Raw genomic sequence first — 21,543 nt, 5'->3', positions numbered from 1 at the left:
AAAGTGTTAATAATAGGGTAAACTGTGCATGGGGTACACTGGAACTTGCGAGATTTTTCTGTAAACTACAACTTCTCAAATTAAAAAAAAAAGGCAGATATACATGTTCTAGTGTGGAAAAATATGCAAGATACAATAAAAAGATCAGGTTTCAGAACAGTATAATTCTACCCCACCCCAAACTGTATATGCATTATGCATAAATTTTTATTGCTTAGTAAAATGTCTTAAAGGATACATACTAAAGTGCCCTGATGCTTACCCTGAGGAAGGGGAGGAGAAAAGTGAGATCGGTGTGAAAAGCAAGAACTTAATTAAGGAGGTTCTCTGTTTCAGTTGTTTATTTTGCATTTAAATTGCTAAAGTACATAACATTTTTATAAAAAGTTATTTAATAAATTTTACAATTTTAACAAGGGAAAATAAAAAATACAGGCTTGGACTAGAACAGGTTTTATCCTAAGCAGCTCCGAGTGCCTCATTTTTTATTCATTTCTCATCTTTGAACACAGGGCTTACATAGAGTTTTTGAAGGTCCTCTTGAGCACTGACTTTTTACAGTCTCTCTGTGTCTAGTGGGGAGGAATGTTTTAATCTCGGTTAGACTTCCTGTTCTACCCGTACAAGTTCATGTGTGTTCAGTAAGACAAACTGGTTTTAATAGGAACAATATACAAGTTAAGGAAATGTGTGAAAAAGTGTATGTGTAAAAAGTGAAGTGACAAAAATCCAAAAACTAGAGATTTTAGTGATCTGCTTTTACCCCCTGGAGTGATACCCCAGCCCTAGGGACTGTGCACACAACTGCCTGTGACCAATTAATTCTGCATTATTTTAAAAGCCGTGATAAGTATACAATATATCACTGATGCTATGTGAGGAAAAAGTATAAAAACCAAGAACATTTGAGTTTTTGACATTGCCAATTAATAATATAAAAAAAATTAACCCTCAACAACTAGCTCAACTGCTACCGTACCGCAGAGTAATTAGACAAAAATTGCAACCATTTCAAGAAACTAAAATTTGCACTGCTTCTCCATAACCCAACAAAGTTGGTTTTCACTTTTCTTGAATAATTTTCTAGTACTTCCAAAAAAAAAAAAAAGGGAATGATTTCATCCCTCTAATCCCAGAGATGTTCTGTTAACATTTAACACACACTATTAGATCCCAGAGTTAATATCCCCCAATGGCCAGAGTCCTGTGTCACTGGTTCTAGGTCTAATTTCAGTAACTATTTCTACTACTTGTAAAAAAGGTTTATATATACTTTTCAGATGAATAATTAAGCAACACATATTATTCCTCCTTTAGTGCCATTTTAATAGAAAAAATAAACTCCTATATTACAAAATATACTTATTATTTTTGCAGTGGACAATTAAAAAAAAACACTAACTCTACAAAATAAGAGGATGTTAACAAGGAAATTACATATGAAGCAAAGAACATAAAACGAAGAAAGTTCAAGAAAACAAGCCTGAATAAATGTATTTATATTCTGGAGGTGGTAAAGATCTTTCTAAAGGATATAAAATCCTGAAGCAAGCAAGAAAAAAACTGATAAATCTGACTACATAACAATGAAAAACTTAATGTGTTGTAAAAAAAAAAATTACAAGCTGAAAGACAACAACAAACTGGAAACATATTTGCAATACCTACTAAAGACAAAGGGCTAGTGCTTTACTTCATAAAGAACTCATACACATTATTTAAGAAAAAGATAAACATTCAAAAACAAACTTGGTAAAGGATAGGAATAAGCAGTTTAAAGAAGTCAAAATTATTAAAAAAAAGAACCCAAATAGATGAAAATAAACTCAAAAAACCAAATAGATGAAAATATACTCAAATCTCATTCATAATTAAGAAACCCTATACAAACATCAAGGTACCATTTTTCTCACCAATGAGATAGCAACAAAGAAAACGTTTGCTACCCAGAGCTGGAGAATGTGCAGGGAAACACACACCCCTTCCATGGCTGGTGCACCACCAATGGGCCCAACTCTACTGAAAGGCAGTTTGGCAGTATCTGCCCAAATTAAAATGTACAAAGCCCAGCAATCTGACTGCTGGAAAATTACTCTATGGGTATACTTGTTCAACAGTATGCATTATACCTATGGACAGTGCAGAATAGTTGTAATTGCAAGAAACCAAAAACAGTCTTAAGTGTCCATCAATAGGGAAGTGCTTAATATGAGGTCCTGGGTTCAATCCCTGGTTCTCCCCCAAAACGAACAAACACACACAATAAAAAAAAATGAGGTAGATCTGTATGTACTGACAAGGAAGGCTTTAAGATTGAGTTTAAAAAAGGGGGGGGAGGGGAGTGCAGTAGAGAACACTGTTACCAGTGAGAAAAGAAAAGCTGTATCAGGGTATATGGTAATTCCTTTTGGTGCCCCCCCCTAAAAGGTATACAAAACTGCTGACTATGATTATCTTTAGACAGATAAAAAGGATAGGGGAAGGAGGTTCAGGGCTTTTACTTTTCATTTTGTACCATTCTGTACTGCTTATTTTCCTAGCCTTAAATAGGCAACAGTATTTCAATAAAGGTTAGATGGGTGGGGAGAATATTATTCATTGTTTTCTTTGTATCTCTATTAAACAAACATATCATTTGTGATATCTATATAAACATTAAAAAAAGTAGTTCAACCAAAACAGACAAAATTTAAAAATATATATACACACTGACATTAAGCACAGGGATTAGCCTCTTTTCATGAGACACTTACTATCCTAAGGTTATGATGCACATAGTTAATATCCTCCTCCAGTGATCTCAAAGCACTTCATTAATATTCATTAACCTCCCATTGAGTGACAAGTTCCATTCCATATGCTAATATAGGGTGTCTGGCATGAAGTCTCGGTGAATACAGGGAGGAATTCCAAGTGTTTTTATCTAATGATGTTCTGACCACTGCACGATCTTTCCTCCCTGTGTCCCCTTCATTTACGGTGCAGAGGCTGATTTTCGGATCAGGTCACCAAAATAAGCAGTGATTGTCTTCAATTTATTGTTAAGAAAATTTTGCTCTATTTCCACTTGCCCTCCAGGACCAGCTAAGGAAGCAACCTAAAAATAGGAACAGAGGAAAGTCACACATATGTAAGCATGATTTCAGAACAAATATTTTTTCACATTGTTTTATTAGATAATAGGAAGACTCTGGCTTTTAATTTAAGCCCTTTAAATAATGAGGCATCTCAAATGATCACTGCTACTTCCCAGGTAGGTATCAATGCAATAATTTTGTGGCAGAAATACCTGCTGTTTCAGACACTTTTGCTATTATAGGTAAAACCATGCTGCTAAGTTGCTGTATGAGCCTTGATATCGCCAATGCAAGAAGCTAAAGAACTAAGAGGGAGAGGAAATGAACAGATCCTTTCCAAGTCACTGGGTTTATTCATTAACAAAGGAATTTAAAGAATAATCCCTTTTGTGAAACACTTCCTCTTGTTCACTGTATCTTCTGCATCTACCCTCCCATTCATTCAACAATGACTAACTGCTACATGATAGCAGGAATATATCAGAAAGCAATACAGACACAATCCCTAATGTTCCTGAGGATTCTACTCTCTATCGCCCATTATTCCCCTCCGAATTGGTCCCTTGCTGTTTACCCAACTTGGACCACCTTCTCTACCTGTTGCGCTTTTTGAGATCTATTAGAAAATAATGACCAAACCCTTTATTAGCAAGCTAAAAGCACTGTGCCCTCTACTCCCTCTCCATATAACTGACATCGAAAGGATGTCAGTCAAATGACTAAGAACATGGGCAGTTAGCTAAAGATGCTTTTGCTCCATAATAGTAATGCTTGCATTTGACTTTGTAATATCTCAAACTAGCAATGCTTTACCCCAAGTTCTCCTATAGATACGGTTCTGTTTGGTTCAAATATTTTTTCTATCCAACTTCTCACAGGCCTATTATCTTGCAAATATATTACCTACTAACCCAAGATTACTTCATCAGGGCAGTTTATCCAAGTATCAAGAAAGATCAAAGGAGAGGGGAAGCCAGTGGGACCCTGGCCTGTCAGAGAACATAAGACAGGAAGGGACAGAAAAAGGGACACCCAAAGGATTAGGGACAGGTACAAAAAGATGTGCATTTTCTATATTTAATTCTGTAACTGGAATTGGCAAAACTGTAGTTGTGTATTTTACAAAGAGGGGTGCATAGCCGGTGTAGTTTTGTTCAGAGGGCTGACAGAGTCTAATCTCAGCTGTACTGCACAGCATTTGGTAAAAGGCAAATTTTATTGGGCATTACCAATGAGTATGAATTTTAAAGTATTTCAACTGTCTCTAACTTAGGAAAAAAGGGACAGATACAGAAATAGGGAAGAAATAAGTCATTTTATGGTACATTATTTAAAGGAAAAAAAAGGAGTTATTCCACCTTGGCAGGAACAAGGTCAACCTCAATCCTATGCCCCCAAAGGAAGATAAAAGAGATGGGCTGTTTTTTTCCTTATTAACAGAAAAAAAACAGAAGTCAAACACAGAATTTGTTATAATGATATAGAACACATATGCGTATGCCCCACTGTTAATAAGGAATAATATTAAAGGGAAATTAGGCATTTAAAAATAGCCAAGTAGTCTCATAGGGGCAAGTATTTCTTATAATAATTGCTGTATTTTATATTTTGTTATTTTCATGGCAATCTGATTTTTCACAAGGAAGGGCAAAATGAGGAATTCTGCCTTTAACCAAGAATAGGCAATGGCCAACATATCTAAAATACCAAAATTTTTAAAAATTACATTATAACTTAAGTTCGTCTTAGCCAAAAAACTAAATACAATTTTTGTCATGTGCAAATAAACACAAGTGAAAAAAGCAAATGTACATTCAATTTAGAAAGTCATTTCAATATGCTGACAAATAGGACCAATAAAACAAAACAAATCAATACTAAAAAACCCCGAAAGAATACATAAACAGGAATACTATCTATGTTCCTAAAAAGAGCATTCTGTGGAAAGGGAAAAATAATTTCTCATATTTACTTGAAAAAAATTTAAATGGTACTACACAAATGTATAGGTATTATTTCTGACATAGCTATAAGTAGGATTACATTAAAAAAAATTCTCTGTGAAGATAGTTTCTTTTCCTTTTCTCCACGCTAGGATTCTTAACCTTTTTTTTCCCATGGAATCCTTTGCCAGTCAGGTGAAACCCATGGACCCCTTCTCAGAATGTAGTGGCAGATAGTTTTATGACATTCAACATTGGCAAGGCTTTAAATTAAATTTTAGGATTATTCAAAATGATGTTTTACAACTTTCCCATAGTTTTAGCACCTGATAACCTAACATGGTTCAACATCTGCTCAAATGGTCATTTTTGGCAAACATCTAGAAATTTGAGTTTTCCCATGGTGTTATAAAACCATCTCTGCCACCCCTGCCAACCTTTTCGCAGGCAGTTATCTACTGCACTCAGAACATACCACATCAAAATAAAAATCATACAAAGTCTATGCTATAGTGCTTATTATTTAATAAATATGTCACACCATACCAGTATGTACCCACAAGAATAATGCTTTTTTGAATTTTCAATTCCAGCGCATAGCTCCCCTGAATGGGTCCACGAAACCCTGGTTAAGAACCCCTGCTCTGCACTGTTTAGAGGACTCCCTGGACTTGTGTACTCTGGAGAAGAGACAGGCATGGTGATGTGCTTACATGGGAATTTCCTGAGGTATATGACAAAAAAGTTAAAAACAGACCAAAATCTCTCTGCCTGCATTGATTTCATTTTGTAGCTGGGAGAGACAGATGATAGACAAATAAAACCAGTGTCATTCCTGATACTGGAGGAAAAGGAAAAAATGTATCTGTGTGCCAAAATATGAGAAAACAAGTTATCTATTGGTGTTTAGAAAGGGACTTTAAAAAAGTAACATGCTACTTTCAAATGATGTGATTAAATCAACCAGCCTTTCTATACTTTACTTACATCTTCACAACTGCACGTAATTTATAAAACATTTGAATTTTGGAGTTGGAAAGACTAAAGATTCTACAGTTCAAGTCAATAAAGAATGCTTTGTTTCAAGCAGACAATGCCAGCAACTTCCGGTTGTCCTTATTTCTTACCAGCAGGCTTAACTGATAAAACGTTATTTGGATTCTTCCCCTTTTTAGTTAAAGTTTAATAAACTGAGGGAGGGAAAGAGAGAGAAACAGAGAGAGGGAAGGTGGGAGGGGTAAGTAAGTAGGCAAATAAAATAGCAGCTCTGGGCTACATGCTTTGTTTTTGGAGTTTTACCTAAATATCTAGATCTACCTAAAGAAACCCCAGTTAGTCTGGACTGGAACTAGAACTAAGGACTATATTTTGATAACGTAAATTTTATTTTAGGCAATAGTGATTTTGGGGGATTGGGAATATAGAAACAGGAAAAAAATCACAATTAAGGAGGACTTCAGTAAAAGTTAAGGGATGGGAGATTTAAGAGTTATACACATATTCAAAATACCATCTTTAAAAGCAAAAACAGATTTCAAGTAAAAATGCATGATAACCAAATGAATGAGAAAAAATAACTTCCAGACTGGATTCTAATGGAAAAATATGTAATAAATACCAAGGGCAGCAATACTTATAAGAAAGCACAGAATAAAGCACTGAAAAAACATCCTATTACTAACATTGAAGAATTAAATCTGAAACATGCAAAACCTTGGTTCAAATGAAAAGATGACAGGTGAAAATGAAGAATATTCTTCACAGGGTCTCCAGCTCTCATGGGACAGGAGCAAGGAGCATCTGAAACACTGACTGAGACTAGAAACCTCATGTTACACAAGGAAGTGCCTTACACTTACACTTCAAACACTGTGTGTTTGTCCTAGGTCTTCCTTTGTTATATCCAACTAAAAACTACACAAAAATAAAAAGTAGGTAGGGTAAAAAATTTCTGATTAACAGTTTTCTGGTAGGTGAAAAAAGAAAAAGTGTTACCACTGGAAAACCAGGTAACAATCAAACATGCTGATATGCATTAAAATTCATCTCATTTCTTTGCACATTGTGTATACAAATGAGATTTCTATGCTTAAGTGATACATTTTTTTTCTGTTTTAGATGATTTTTAATATTACTTCAGGCTGTCACAGATATTTTAATGCTTCTTTCTTTTTTCAAATATTTACTTGTTGAAGAAAACAAATGTGATTTTAAAAGGCCACCATCATCAACAGTTGAAAAGTAAAAAAGCCTCCTTGTACTTCACAACCTATCCTACTTTAGTCTCCTAAGAGAGGGCTACCAATAACCAGTTCACTCAGCTTTGTCCCTCATCCATTCTCAGAACCAGATACCAGAAACATGCAGACTGTCCTTAAATTGAACAAGTTACACAAACCACAATGGATGAGAGGAGAAGGAAGCCCCTGGCTACTACCACAGGACACGCAGGTGGCAGAGTTAGAACCTGGGCACTCTTATTTTCTATTCAGATCGTTTACTCAGAAAACTTACTCAAAAAGGAATAAAGGAAATATACAGGCTAACATTCAGAAGTATTTCAGCAAAATTGAAACTTATGAGGCCAGTTTCCCAACCCCTATGGAGAATAATACATGCAGTATAACAACAAACAATAGATCTAGTTGCCCAGTGCAGACTTTCCAAGGGAAAAGCAGGTGATAAACATTAGAGGCTGACCTAATTTTTATCCTAATTGCAATGTATGATTAAGCAAGGGATATCACTAGTTACCAGGAGAGATAAGAGAATACCTGTGTGGCAGATAAAGCTCAGCAGCAAGGGTCTTCAATTTTTTCCATTAATTTTTAGCCCAATTGTCTTTTTCATTAAATGGGGATGGAAGAGAACACACAGTAGAAATTCTACCCTTTGACTCCTGTCTTCTAAAATTTTATTCATTGGCTCCCAATTTCATGGTGCGCTAATTACTATGATAACTGATAAAACTATCTTTTAGGTAATTAACATGGTCTAACTCTGTCATTGTGTTTCAGAATGACTAGGCTCACAATGAACTTTCTTAGATTACTCATGAAAAATAGCCAACAGATAAAAATCTAGAAAGTTGTTATGATGATCCAGCGAAATGTGCATGAGAACCTTATAAATTCTATCATTCACTCAAGAAACATCTATGTAGTATGTGAATATAAATGCAGGGCACTATTACTTCATAGGAATGAGTGTGCTTCTGAGTGTTCTGAGTTTTAAAAGCTTGCCGTTTCCAGGTTAAGCAGTTCCAGATGTATCAGAAGCCCAATCCATGGTTCTTGTCTTTCTTCCCTGCTTTGAGTTCCTAAACATGGACTAAAGGCTCTTCACCTGTTGGAATGACTTTATGATACTTATCAATTGGATATAATTTTGGCTATATGATAGTGTGCTGCCATTAGATCAGATTTCTGACAGATTTCTTACCAATCCTAATATTTACAATTCAGTAAGGACTCAATTTTCCAATTATTAAATAAGCAGATACTACAATTACTTAGAACTAAGTTTTTCAAAGAAATCAGTGGTAAATATTTATTGCATTCAACCAAAACCAAACATTAAAATGCTAATGAACTAAATTTAGTTACATTTAAATTATTTTCTAAATAACCATATTATGTAATAGTTCCTATATTTCTAAGTAGTTTTTTTTTTCAATTTTACTTCTCTCCCCTTTTCCTCCCCTCCCCTGCCCCAGTTGTCTGTTCTCTGTGTCTATTTGCTGTGTCTTCTTTTTGTCCACTTCTTTTGTTATCAGCGGCATGGGAATCTGTGTCTTTTTGTTGCGTCATCTTGTTGTGTCAGCTCTCCGTGTGGGTGGCGCCATTCCTGGGTAGGCTGAACTTTCTTTGGCGCTGGGCGGCTCTCCTTACGGGGCGCACTCCTTGCGCGTGGGGCTCCCCTACGCGGGGGACACCCCTGCGTGGCACGGCACTCCTTGCGCATATCAGCACTGTGCATGGGCCAGCTCCACACGGGTCAAGGAGGCCTGGGGTTTGAACCATGGACTTCCCATGTGGTAGACGGACGCCCTACCCACTGGGCCAAGTCCGCTTCCCTCTAAGTAGTTTTAATTACTCAAATGCATAGCTCTGTTCTTCTAATTCCGTATGGTGAGTTTTAGAAATGTTACCTATTAAATAGGTAACATGTATTAAGTTATTAGATCCAACTAATATACTATTAGAAGTAGGATAACTGCTACAATTATAAACTTTTCCTTTCTTAGATATGATGGAATGGAACATAAAATGGCAATGGGAGCCTCAAGACCTCTGCCAAAGAGAAAGAAGAAACAGATCCTATGGTTAAATTTAACATCAATTTCTATACTTAGAGATACAACTTTAAACAACTGCAGGATAAGTTTCATTTCCAGACTTAGGTCAATCTGTAAATATGTTCCTCTATCATTTTATTTATCAGGAAATAAAATAGGTGGGTCTCGACCCAACTGTTACAATGATGTCTGTCTGGGTTAGTCATGGGAGGGTGGAGTAGGTCCACTAGATAAATAACAGGAATTACATAAGGCGGGCCTCCTCCAGTTGATATCCAACACACTTCCTAGAGATGTTGCTTGATGTTGCCCTGCTTTCTGTAGTGGTATGGACATATAATAAATATGTACCTGAAAAGTACAAATGCTTTCGTTTTTCTGAGGTTAAACATGGTAATAGTTACGAAGTCAAACAAGGGTAAGGTACTGTCTTATCAAACTAACCAGGACCCATTCCTCTCTTCCCTCTGGCAAGAGACAGGGCTTCTTGGAGTAGAGATTAATTCACAAGTGTTTCATGCCAAAGGGGGTATCTGACAAGCCTGGCTGTTCAGCTTCCTTGGTAGACTAATAACTATCCTAGCTTGCTCACAGAGCCTGATCCATATTGTATAAGTTTACTTACATATTTGGAAAGCATGGTAGATTCAAAGCTAGTATTAGCTGGAATTTTATCACTGCCAAAGGAAAGGAGTGAAGGGAAATATACCAACATGCAGGCATCAAGTTGACAAAATACACTTACCCTGGGCTCTCTGGACCAGATCTAATCAGTCTCTGAGTTTCAGAAAGTGAGATATACCTTACCTCCAACAACCTATTACAAAATTTTTTTTCTAAATCTATTTAGTTCTTGAGTTTGAGAGTGAGAGTTTGGATAGGAAGGGATACCCATCCTGGAATAACCCCCAAAGAGAAAAAGGGAATAAGAGAACAAGGTCAGTGAGGAACCAGAAAAACATTTCACTAGGTACTGACAACAATTTCCCTTATATCTCCTACAAGGAGATATTTCAAGACAAGTTGTATGTGGAAAGCCAAGACGAGCTGTGTTGTATGGAGCTGACATTCAGTGAATATAAATATTCTCCAGGGTACAAATCTCCCTAATGGCAACCTTCTTCAAGCTAGTTTGTCTACCAAAATTGGGTCAAAACTTATTTCTTTTTATCTCCTCTTTGTCAAACAAAATTTCATTCCATTAATTGTCACAGCTCTCAGTAGGTTCTACAAGGAAAGCAAATGGATGAATATATATTATTAGGTGACAATCTGGCCAGAGGAATGATTCTGCTATAGCCCCAATGTCTTCAATAGTGGCTGGGAATAATGGAAAGGAAAAAAACCAAGCAACTAGCATAAAACCATTTTTAATATAAACACCTTCCTGTATATACAGATTTTCCAGGGGAGTAATTTCTATGACCGCAACATGAATGAAGAAGCTTTTTATTAACACCCAACCTAGGGGAGTGGATGTGGCTCAAGTGGTTGAGCACCTGCTTCCCACATAGGAAGTCCCAGGTTTGGTTCCCGGTGCCTCCTACAAAAATATAAAAGAAGCAAGCAAAACAAATGAAAAAACAAAATAAAACAAAAAAACTAGCTCAGAGGAGCCAATGTGGCTCAGTGGTTGAGTGCCGGCTTCCCACATGAGGTCCCAGGTTCAATTCCCGGCCGCCTGATCTCAAAACCCTCCCTCCCACCAACTAGGGAAGCGGACTTGGCCCAGTGGTTAGGGTGTCCGTCTACCACATGGGAGGTCTGCGGTTCAAACCCCGGGGCTCCTTGACCCGTGTGGAGCTGGCCCATGTGCAGTGCTGATGTGCGCACTGCTTCCAGCCACGCAGGGGTGTCCCTCGTGTAGGGGAGCCCCACGTGCAAGGAGTGCGCCCCGTAAGGAGAGCCGCCCAGCGCCAAAGAAAGTGCAGCCTGCCCAGGAATGGTGCTGCACACATGGAGAGCTGTCACACAAGATGACGCAACAAAAAGAAATACAGATTCCTGCGCCGCTGACAACAGAAGCGGACAAAGAACACGCAGCCAATAGACACAGAGAACAGACAACTGGGGCGGGGGGAGGGGGGAAGGGGAGAGATAAATAAATAAATAAATCTAAAAAAAAAACCCCACCAAAAACCAAACTTGAAAAACAAACCTAATAGTAGGTTAATACAAAAGAAAAATAACTTAAGGTAAAGTAATATTTCAAAGTCAAGGGGAATATCAAATTACAAAGAATATCAAAGCATGGTGATATTCTATACTTGCTGAAAATATGGGGAGAAGGGTACTTGCTTATATTGCTGGTTGTAGTATCAAGTGGTATAGTTTCTAAATAATACCTGACAATATTTTTCAAAATTCTAAATGCACTATGCATTTGTTTATACAATGAAGCAAAATAATGAAAGTCACTTAAATCAATCATCCATTGATAGGAGACTGCCTAAATTAAAATTATGGCATATTCATCCAACTGGATATCAGATCACCTCAAGAATGAACATGGAAGCTCTTTACATATACTGATAAAAGATGATCTTCAAACTTTATTAAATAAAAAAGGTTTAATACAAGTTGTATGAGTTAAAAAAGGGGAGAGAAGCACATCTATATTCACTTATTATGCATAAAAGGACTCTAGAAGAATAGCTAAGAAACTGGTAACACTGGCTACCTGGGAGATGGGAAAGTGAGTGCCTAAGAGATAGAGGCAGTAGATTTTCCCCAGAAATACCTTTTGAATTCTGAATGATGTGAACCTATGACCTATTCAACCAAAAAACCCCAAACTTTCAAAGTAAACTGATTAGGGGGAAAAAAGCTGTGCAATTAAGGGATGTTCAGTATTCAGAGAAGGTACCTAAGCCTTTTGGGGCATGCTCTGCCATTCTATGTTTATTTCAGGTTTTCCTGTACAATGCACTATGCATACAAAAGCCTACTGAAAGGCATGGGAAGTGCTAATGACTTGCGTGAGAATGTCCAGTTATTTTTTCTCAGATAACTTGTCAATTAAGTTTTATGTTTATTAATACATAACTTCTATAGGTCTAGGCTTTTGTGGTTTGAAATGAACTGTCCTTTATGGGAAAAATGCAGCCTGAATTTCAGACAGCAGACTCATAAATTTTGGGAACCTAACCCATTTGTAGGTTCAGGTTGTTGAGACATTTAACATGAATAAAAAAGTGCGTCTCTGTAACTCTGGGACCTCTCTCAGTCTTGCAATATTGCCTCTTTTTCATTTTTAAAACCCTATGTATTGGATGGTTTTTATGTTTTAAAAATAAAAAGTTGATTTCCCACAGTACTTCAATCTAAACACAGTAACAAACAAAATAATGTACTTAAAATCTCACCAGTTTCCTTTTTGACTTTTATTATTCTCTGATGTCCTTACTCCCTCTAGAGGCAGAAAACGTGAATGAGCTACAAACCCTAAATTTGGTTGGACGTTTTAAAATGTGAACCAAAACCACCACAAGTTAAAGAGAAAAGTTAGCTCTTTCTCTTGGGCAAGTGTTAATTTAAAAAGAACAAAATTAATCACTGTACCTTTAGCTGAGCAGTGAATTTCCCACTGTCATTCACGTACCCAAATGAACCCATCTATGTTTAATACAAGGATAAAATATAGGCCAGCAAAGGTCATACAGCCTTATGCGATTAGTGATGGAGAATAAGATTTACATATGAAAGAAACTATGGAATCAACATGTTTAACCTTATTTGGGAGTCTAAAAAGCAGCTCTGAATCACGAAAGTAGCAGTATAAAATGCATGAAGCAAGGGGACAGCACCTTTTTCTTATAGCTGATCTGGCACATGTAGTTTTGGGAGGCCTAGTATTTAGACACAATGGTTCATAAATACACAACAGGCAGCAAGATCTAATTTCATTTCTCTAACTCGTAAGGGAGGAGCTCAGACTTAAATAATTACTAAATTTCATTTATTCTTCTTTTAACCCAGAGAACCTCCGCTGTGGAATCACATAGAATCACTTAGGGAGCTGTAAAAAATGCTCTTGCTTGGGCCCTATCCCAGAAAATAACCCAGAGAATCTTCCTTTGTGGGCCATGGACTCTAGTTTTAAAAAGCCACTAGATGGATTCTACTGCACAGCCAGTGCTGAGAATCAGGGCTCTAAGGACTAGAAAAACCAAGAATAGGAAAGTCTGACTAATTGACATGTGAGAAAGTTCAAGAGAAACCAGTGGGTCTGGTTTCTGGAAGGAGGAAGAGAAATGTATTATATGGGATATTTATTCCTAACTTAAATCACTGTATCATTTCACACACATTAAAGGTATCTATTGTTTCATCTAGAGAAAACACGCCACCTTTTCATATCGGCCCTCTTTAAATCTTACTAAGGTTTAAATTCTTTCCACAGTAACTTTTTTTCCTTTTTTTTTTTTAAAAATGAATTCATTATATTCCACCAGTATTACATCATACTACAATAAAACATGTCAAAAAGGAAAACAAAGAAAGTATAAAGGGTTTTGAAAGTCATAATTTTCCATGTTCAAGTAAAAGGGAAAATAATACAGTTATTAGACAAAAGAATTCTGCAGACCTTTCTCAACCTGCCCGCAATTTGAGATTTCACATGACAGTTTGGCTAGTAGAACACCAGAAGATTTCTGCAGTGAGAGATGCCAGTATACTTTAGGTGACCCATTGGTTATTTTTTATTTCTGATCATTTTTTATTACAGTATCATTGGCTTTAATTACTTATTCCTTTCCTTGCTTAGAGAAGGAAAAATCATGACATACCTTTGAAAAATCCCACTTAAATCATATATGAATTAGCAGTTGCTTTTGAGTTGAATACTCATGACCCAAAATCAACGAAGTTAATTAATATTAACAATAACAATATTACTACTACTACTAATTTATCCACAGTAACTTTATACTAGGATCTTCTGAGTAATGGATGAGACTCTGCTGAGGGTCAGAGGTACTGTGATAAAGGCTTTACCTACATAATTCACTTATTCCTCACAACCACGATGAGGTTAATAACCACCCACAGAAAACAAAGAAGTAGCAGAGCTGAGACGCACACTTGACTCTGCCTGACTCTTAATATCTGTTTTATTCAGCCCATTACCTGAACATAACCCACATATTCCCACTTCCATGTCAACAATGTTCTGCCATTTTCTCAACCTCTGATAATCAAATCCTCCTTTACTTTGTTGCCATCACCCAGAAGTCTTTCCTGATGTCAGTCAAGAGAAAGCCTGAGCATTTCATCTCTACCTTTCCTAATGTTGCATTCTTATGATATATCTTTTTTTTTCCTTTTTAATTCCCATACTGGCTCCACTGCTGAATCCCTCAAGATCATCTCTGAAGATACTACAGGGAAAAATATCAAAGTAAAACAAACAATATATATTAAAAAAACAACAACCCAACAACACTGAGAAATCTGTGGAGAGACCCTGGATGCTTTGAATTGGTGCGTGTATGTGTGTGTGGGTGTGTGTGTAGGGGCTAGAAAGTACTGATTTGGCCTGGGGTAGGCTGCAATGTGATTGTGAGAAGATAAGACCTGGAAGAAGGAAAACCTGAAATCCTGCTCTTGTTCCTCCCTACCTACTACTGCCTTACAAACAGCATCTGCTGCCTCCCCAGGAAGAGACTGAGAGCTCTGGTTTATATTCAGGAGTAAAACCAGGGCAGTCTAGAAAGAAGTCCTGTGCTTGTGAGAAGCTGAGAGAATTCTCACTCCTCCCTCACTAACTCCGGAGACTAGCGAATGATATGCTAAGAAGGAGTACAGCCTTTAAAAGCTGCATTTGTCCAGCCCCTCTCTCAGGGGAGCGAGGTCCTGAGCTGGTGTTAGGTGACAGAATGACTGTGACCTTGTGGCCTGGGTCAGCAATCCAGAACTCACCCATCCTGTCCTTGCCAGGCATCCTTGGCTGACACAGACTAGGACAGTGGTTCTCAGCCCAGGCTGTACAGTAGAAATGACCCAGGAACCTTTTAACAACTAAAAGGTCAATCTCTTGGATGGGGCTGGATAGCCACAGTTCTTTCAAGTCTCCCATTTGACTGAGTCTACAGTGCAGCCAGGGTTGACAACCACTGAACTTGGCCTGGCCTTCCTCCTTATGCATCACCTAAGAAGAGGTGATAACCCCATAGGAAAACAAATCCCTGGGGAAAACAAGACACAGGAGGGTCACGAGTATTTCATGGAAGAAAAACATTTTGGATTATAAATGACATCAAATGCAGAAAAGATAGAACAGATTAAGAATTTAAAATTTGCCTAACATACAAGAGATACGTTATTAGCATATGAAAGAAGAAAACAATGGACAAAGCAGATAATTAACTGAAAAATTGAAATAAAAAACATGCTAGATGGGATCAACCAATAATAGATGGAAGACTAGCTTGAGGTAATCCCTAGAAGGGAAAATGAAGGGCCAAATACCCAGAGAGTAAAGATAAGGAGGACTGACAGCCACATAACAGATGTCCCAGAAAAAGGAGAACATAGGTGAAGAAATAATGGAGATAAATTCTCCTGAGTAGAAAAAGATGACAAACTTTGGAATGATAGGGCCAGTTTTCAGAGTACACAGGAGACAAGGAAAAACTCATACCTAGCAACATTATCACAAAATTTAGAACAAGAAAGACAAAAGAGTTTTACTAGAGTGCTCAGCATAAAGCAGATATATAACAACACGTTTGTAGAATAAGCAACAAAAGCTCCAAATAATCATCAAATCTGCATGAGCCAATCATTATACCAGATTCAATTTTAGGAGGGAAAAATGTGACTGAAATAAATGTTTACGGTAATAAGTGAATAAGGACATTTTGGATATTAATCAATTATAGAGAATTAACATAGTTTAAATGTTGCTGGCTCAAGTCAAAGTTCATCATCAGTTTCTATTTCTCTGTTCAGTCTACTCTTCAGAAACACCTAAAATCACTATTTTTAAGGTAAGTTTCAGTAAGGATTATTCTTGGCCTCTTTGATTATGTAGCACTCAATCTTCCTTTTAAAACCTACAGTGCTCTGTTAATGTATATGTGTGCCAGGAGCTGTGGAGATGACAATGAAACAGCCATGGATCTAACTGCTGGACACTTAGAATTTTCTAATAATAGTCAACAAGCCAGGGACTTCTCATAAACAAGTTCTCAGATAAGGAAATGCTTTGTATCATTTTCTGACGATTTGTTGTAATAGTTGAGCTGGAGGATCATAGAGGTTCTTCAGTAATGGCTTACCTGGTCAACATCAGCGTTTCTTGGAAGAAAATAAACGATATTATTAGTGATCTTCTGAGAAAGCCTGAAAATTTCAAAGGTGGAGAGCAGTTAAGGAGAAGTAACAATAATAGCAATTAATTTGTGATCAGAGAGCCATGTTCTTTACTTATATCATAATCCAAATGTATTTTGATATGTTGCAATAAGGTACAAGTTTAAGTCCTCTAATGGAACCTAAAAGAATTAAGTAGCAGATTTTGTAATTCAACAGCATACTGTCCCTGTAAGTCAGAGATTATAAATTAAGCGTATTTAATCTATTATCCTGGTGGTAGGCAACCAAGAGTCAGAAATAATGTGAAAATAGAAGGAACAAGAGTATATAATATCCAACTCTTTCCTCTAAAGAACAAAGACAACTCTTGCCATTACAGTCTATATTCTAAGACTTAAGTAGCAATTTAGAAATCATTTCCTGTTAGGAGTCAAACAAATAATACCTCTGGCGAGTAGGAGTAAAGAAAGGGACAAATAAATGCTATTTGTCACGGAATAATGGTTTGCTTCAGTATCTTGGAAGAGTAACAGGAAAAATTCAAAGATACACAAAAATGAACTGGAGTCTATCAAATGGCTATTAGAAAACACCTCCCTTCTTCACAAATTTCTCTAATTATACCACTCCCACACACACCCCACCCTCTCTACAACCACTGAGTATAAACTCTTAGGACTTTCAAAGGATATCCATCGGGAGACATCATTGTCCTAATGTCAAAGGTCTCTGCAGTGGCGTAGTCTGGTCCTCCCCAAGGAGGGCTGAGGAAGACAACATCTGCCTTTAAATGAGAAGCCAGCAGCAGGAAATCTCCACAGATGAACTCTATCTTATCAGCTATCCCATAAACTTCTGCATTATTGCGAGCAAGATCAATCTTAACAGGATCAATATCAATGGCAATCACTAAAAATGGAAAAGGAAAAATGAGTCAAATGACACTGATTGTTAGTTTTATAAGATAATTCATCTTCTGTACAATAATAACCTTTCTTAAAGACTAGGGGGAGTTTTACGTCTATTAAGATATTTGACAACATACACCAGCACTATAGACTTCAGTGTGAAGTTATTTTTCATCCAAATTATGAAGATTTATTTGCAGACTATGAAGAATTGTTGTACCAAGAAATAATGATAGAAGGACCTGGCTTTCAAAGCTGTCTCACTCAGCTGGCTTTACCAAAGCAAGGAGCAATTGTTCTTTCAGTAAAATTTTATCCATTCGAGCACAATTTTGCCTGGCACACGTCAGCCTGAATTTGCTAAGCTAATGCTGCCCATGGAAACCACAGGTCAGTCTATCATGCAGTATCTACTGAGTGCCAAAAGTGTGGTCAGCATTGTGCTTTATGCATGCTACATAAAGCCTGAGTTGCAGACCTTCGAGAAGGTTCCCAACTGCAAGTAAAGTCTCTAAAGCTGATTTCAGAAAAGCCAAATTTTCTCAAAATGTGACAACTCCTAACAAAAAATAAACCTGATAACTTCTAGAGAAAATCAAAATAGAACACATTTTTACAAACCTATATAGCCAAGTTACGAGGAAGAATGCAAAAACATCTGATGCTGCTGTTTAACAAGACATTACAGGTAGAAAGAACAGACAATATTATGTTTTCACTGAATGGCTTTCATTTAATTTATTGCAATTTCATAGAAAGTAATGCAAACATAAAGTTAATTTTAGCTCACATGTCTTTCTTTACATTACTCAAGTGTACCTGTATGTACACCACTGTGTTAATGGCAAAGTTTTATATTTGGAAGGGCTAAGGTTGTCATGGAAATGGAATTGTTTTCCAGAAATTTTTAGTTTTGAAATATGTTAACACTTGGGAAATAACATGCTAAATAAATCACTTGGACAATAAACACAAGCACCAATTATACGTTGCAAAATCATGGACTTATAATGCTGATTTTTCCTGTTCTAAATAAATTCACATTCACATCTTCAAGAGAAAAGATCTTGTCAGCTACTCAATCTGCTACATTTATAGTTTAGAGACAGATGTACAGATGTGCTGACAACACCAGAAATTCAAAACAAATTTTTAACATCAAGTCTATCCAGTTAATTCTCATGTTCTCATCTGTACTTCTTGGAGGCAAGTTTTGTTTACAGACTTTATAGAATGTAAGCATTCAGCCTATCACATTTATATTAAGGAATTAAATGCTGACAAATATCTGGTGACACTGCATAAACTGCACTGATCAACAATGGTAGCCACTAGCCACGGATGACTATTAAACTGAAACTGATTAAAATGAAATGATATTAAAAGTATAAATTCCCAGCCACTAGCTACATCTTAAGTGCTCAATAGATACATGTGGCTAGTGGCTATAATTATGGACAGCACAGATTTAGATCATTTTCAGAAAGTTCTTTGGGCAGGACAGAGTATGAACTACTGAAGTACATAGGGGGAAGAAAAGATCTCTAACAACAACAAAAAAAAGGAAAACTACAGATTCCCTAAAAAGTGCAGTATAGCATAGAGAACAACTATCTGGGTGGACATAAATCTGGCACAAAGGGATAACGTCAATTATAGATAATGTCATTTTCTCATATATTTATAATAAAGTATAATTATGTATGTGGATGTGTGTGTGTGTGTGTATATATATATGTGCACAATTATACTGTAACTGTTGTGAATTTCCTACCATCATGTGTCAACTCAACCACAGGAGGGAGAGCTTATATTAATAGCACTCTTAGAGTTCTGCTTCTGGTTTGGGGAGAAGGTCACCGGAAACGACACTGAACATACTGGAGAGTTAGTGAGTTTCCAGTTCCACAGGCATAAGCCAGACCTTAGCAGCACTGGGAAAGTGCACAGGGCTGTTAGCTGTCGCCTCAGGCTAGCAACCTTTAATAGTCTGCGATTAGAAGACCCTATGGGGCTACTGGTAGAAGTCTCCCTTTAGCCCATGATGCCTATTAGGAATCTTCCTAATTTACCAAATGCACACCAGGCTACGGAAAGCCTTGGCAACGACTTTCCATAAATATTTTGAGAAATTTCTGCTTTATCAGAAGGTATTTATTTTTTAATTTTTAACTTTTTATTTTGAAATACTGTCAAAATTACAGTAGTTAAAAAAAAAAGGCCCTACACAGAAAACTACATACTGCCTCATACCTACATCTACCATTTTTAACATTTTACCACCTTTACCTTAATCATTCTTATCTACCCTTTCACTGAACATTTGAAAGCAAGTAGCACACTTTAGTCCTTTGACACAAAATTTTCATGAAGTTTTCTAGAACAAGGATATTAAATTTACTTTAAATTCAGTCATAAAAAGCTCGTTATGGTTTTAACATACCTAAACCTTAGTTACTTTAAGTACCAACCTAGTACAATTATTTTTATGTCTGTTGTAAGACTTTACTTCTTCATATACCATCGGGAAAAACATTAATAACCACTTACCTCTCAACTACAAAAAAACTCAGGCTCTGTAGAGTCTGTCAAAAATTGCCAAAGTGGGCTTTATTTCAAGTCATCATAGCAGGATATTGGGAAAAATTTTCAACTAGTAATAATCATGGCTTGGATAAACTTCATTGGCTACAGTAATGCCACTGCACAAAGCTAAAATGCAAACTTTCTCGATCCACTTCCCCATGGATGACAACGTTTTTTACAGTGAGGGTGAGAACTACCATACCCATGGATATGTCACATTCTCGCTGCAGCAGTTATATTAAACGACTGTCTTCATAGGAGATTTCTTGCTCTTGCATCAATCTTGTATAGAACATTCAGATTTTGGAAATGGGAGAACAGTTGCTTGGGATGCTGGGTATCTTACACAAATCAGACTGACGTCATAGAGTGGGAGTTGATGGAATTGAGATGTTATCTGAGCATGAATTAGGGACTGTGAGCTGAAGGCGTTAAGGCAGAGTGGCTGGGTGAAGGGGTACTGAAACAGAAGGTGAAAACCTTATGGAGAAATTTCCGAAGGGGAGAAAAATCGCAAATGCTAATGTGGCAAAGACAGAATAGGTAATATTAGAGTTAGCAAAGCAAATAGAGAGAAGGAGCAAAAAATGCAACTAAAGAACCTAACCTGGTTTATAAGGCAGAAAAAGACATATCCCCAAAATAGACCCTTCACTTAACTATTAGCACTCCTACCTACTACTTCTTACAGCTTTACCACTTGGAAAAGTCAAGGAAGAGTCTTTTTATTTAAATTGAAATTGTTTAGCCTTCATAGAGAATGTCAAAAACTGTCAATGCTGACTATTTCAAGTCCTCATGGTACAGAATTGGGAAAAGTTTTCATTTAGCAATAGCGAGGTTAAGTATTCTAATTGTCATCTCATGATACAATGTCAAAATGAAGACACAGTTTACAACTTTTGAGGAAAAGTAATTTTTTAGACAATAAATTAATCCGTGATTGTTAGGGCTCATAGGAATGGCTTATCAAGGGCAAAAAGTGAATTCAAGGGAAACAAGGAAACTCTGGTATCTACCATTCTGGTAAAGATGAAAATAACTTTTATACAAGCAGTTAGGAAACCAAATCAAGTTAGCTAATACCAGGCCCTGGAACTTAGGAATAATCAAATAGAGGTCATCAACACTGTTCTGTTATCACTGTTTTCACTTCAACATTTTCTAGCCCTTAAATTATGCTTTTCAGAATCATACCTTCCTAGCTAACATTAACCAATTTATATAAATTAATGAGTCAGTTGAAATCTGCTGAAATGGAAAACTGTCATTGCTATGCTGAATATGAAGATATTGAAAAAAAAAGGTGAACATCTTCAGAGTATGACTTGCTAATAATGGATGTCTCTAAAATATCACATTATACGACATGTTTAAATGCATTTAGAAAGAGTGGGAATATCAGAAGAAGA

At 36.7% G+C, this 21,543-nt stretch overlaps 1 protein-coding gene and 1 non-coding gene across 4 annotated transcripts in view; both read right to left on the bottom strand.

Moving 5' to 3' along the window:
• Positions 1–323: 323 nt before the first annotated feature.
• Positions 324–21,543, bottom strand: part of TGS1 (trimethylguanosine synthase 1) — a 56,515-nt gene continuing 35,295 nt past the window's right edge. For all 3 annotated transcript variants that reach the window (XM_058275541.1, XM_058275542.2, XM_058275543.2), the window contains exons 11-13: positions 17,330–17,546; positions 16,601–16,679; positions 324–3,097 (exon numbers count right to left, since the gene is read on the bottom strand). In XM_058275541.1, coding sequence (XP_058131524.1) covers positions 2,975–3,097; positions 16,601–16,679; positions 17,330–17,546 — 419 coding nt within the window. In that variant the 3' untranslated portion in view covers positions 324–2,974. The remainder of the gene's footprint in view (positions 3,098–16,600; positions 16,680–17,329; positions 17,547–21,543) is intronic.
• LOC111762058 (U4 spliceosomal RNA) lies at positions 20,119–20,259 on the bottom strand. Its single transcript, XR_002795271.1, has one exon. It is a non-coding gene; the product is annotated as a U4 spliceosomal RNA (small nuclear RNA).

The sequence above is a fragment of the Dasypus novemcinctus genome, chromosome 14 (genome assembly GCF_030445035.2).
Source record: "Dasypus novemcinctus isolate mDasNov1 chromosome 14, mDasNov1.1.hap2, whole genome shotgun sequence".
Classification (NCBI taxonomy): Eukaryota; Metazoa; Chordata; class Mammalia; order Cingulata; family Dasypodidae; genus Dasypus; species Dasypus novemcinctus.
The sequence above is the reverse complement of the archived record's forward strand: the minus strand, read 5'-3'. Positions and strand labels throughout refer to the sequence as shown.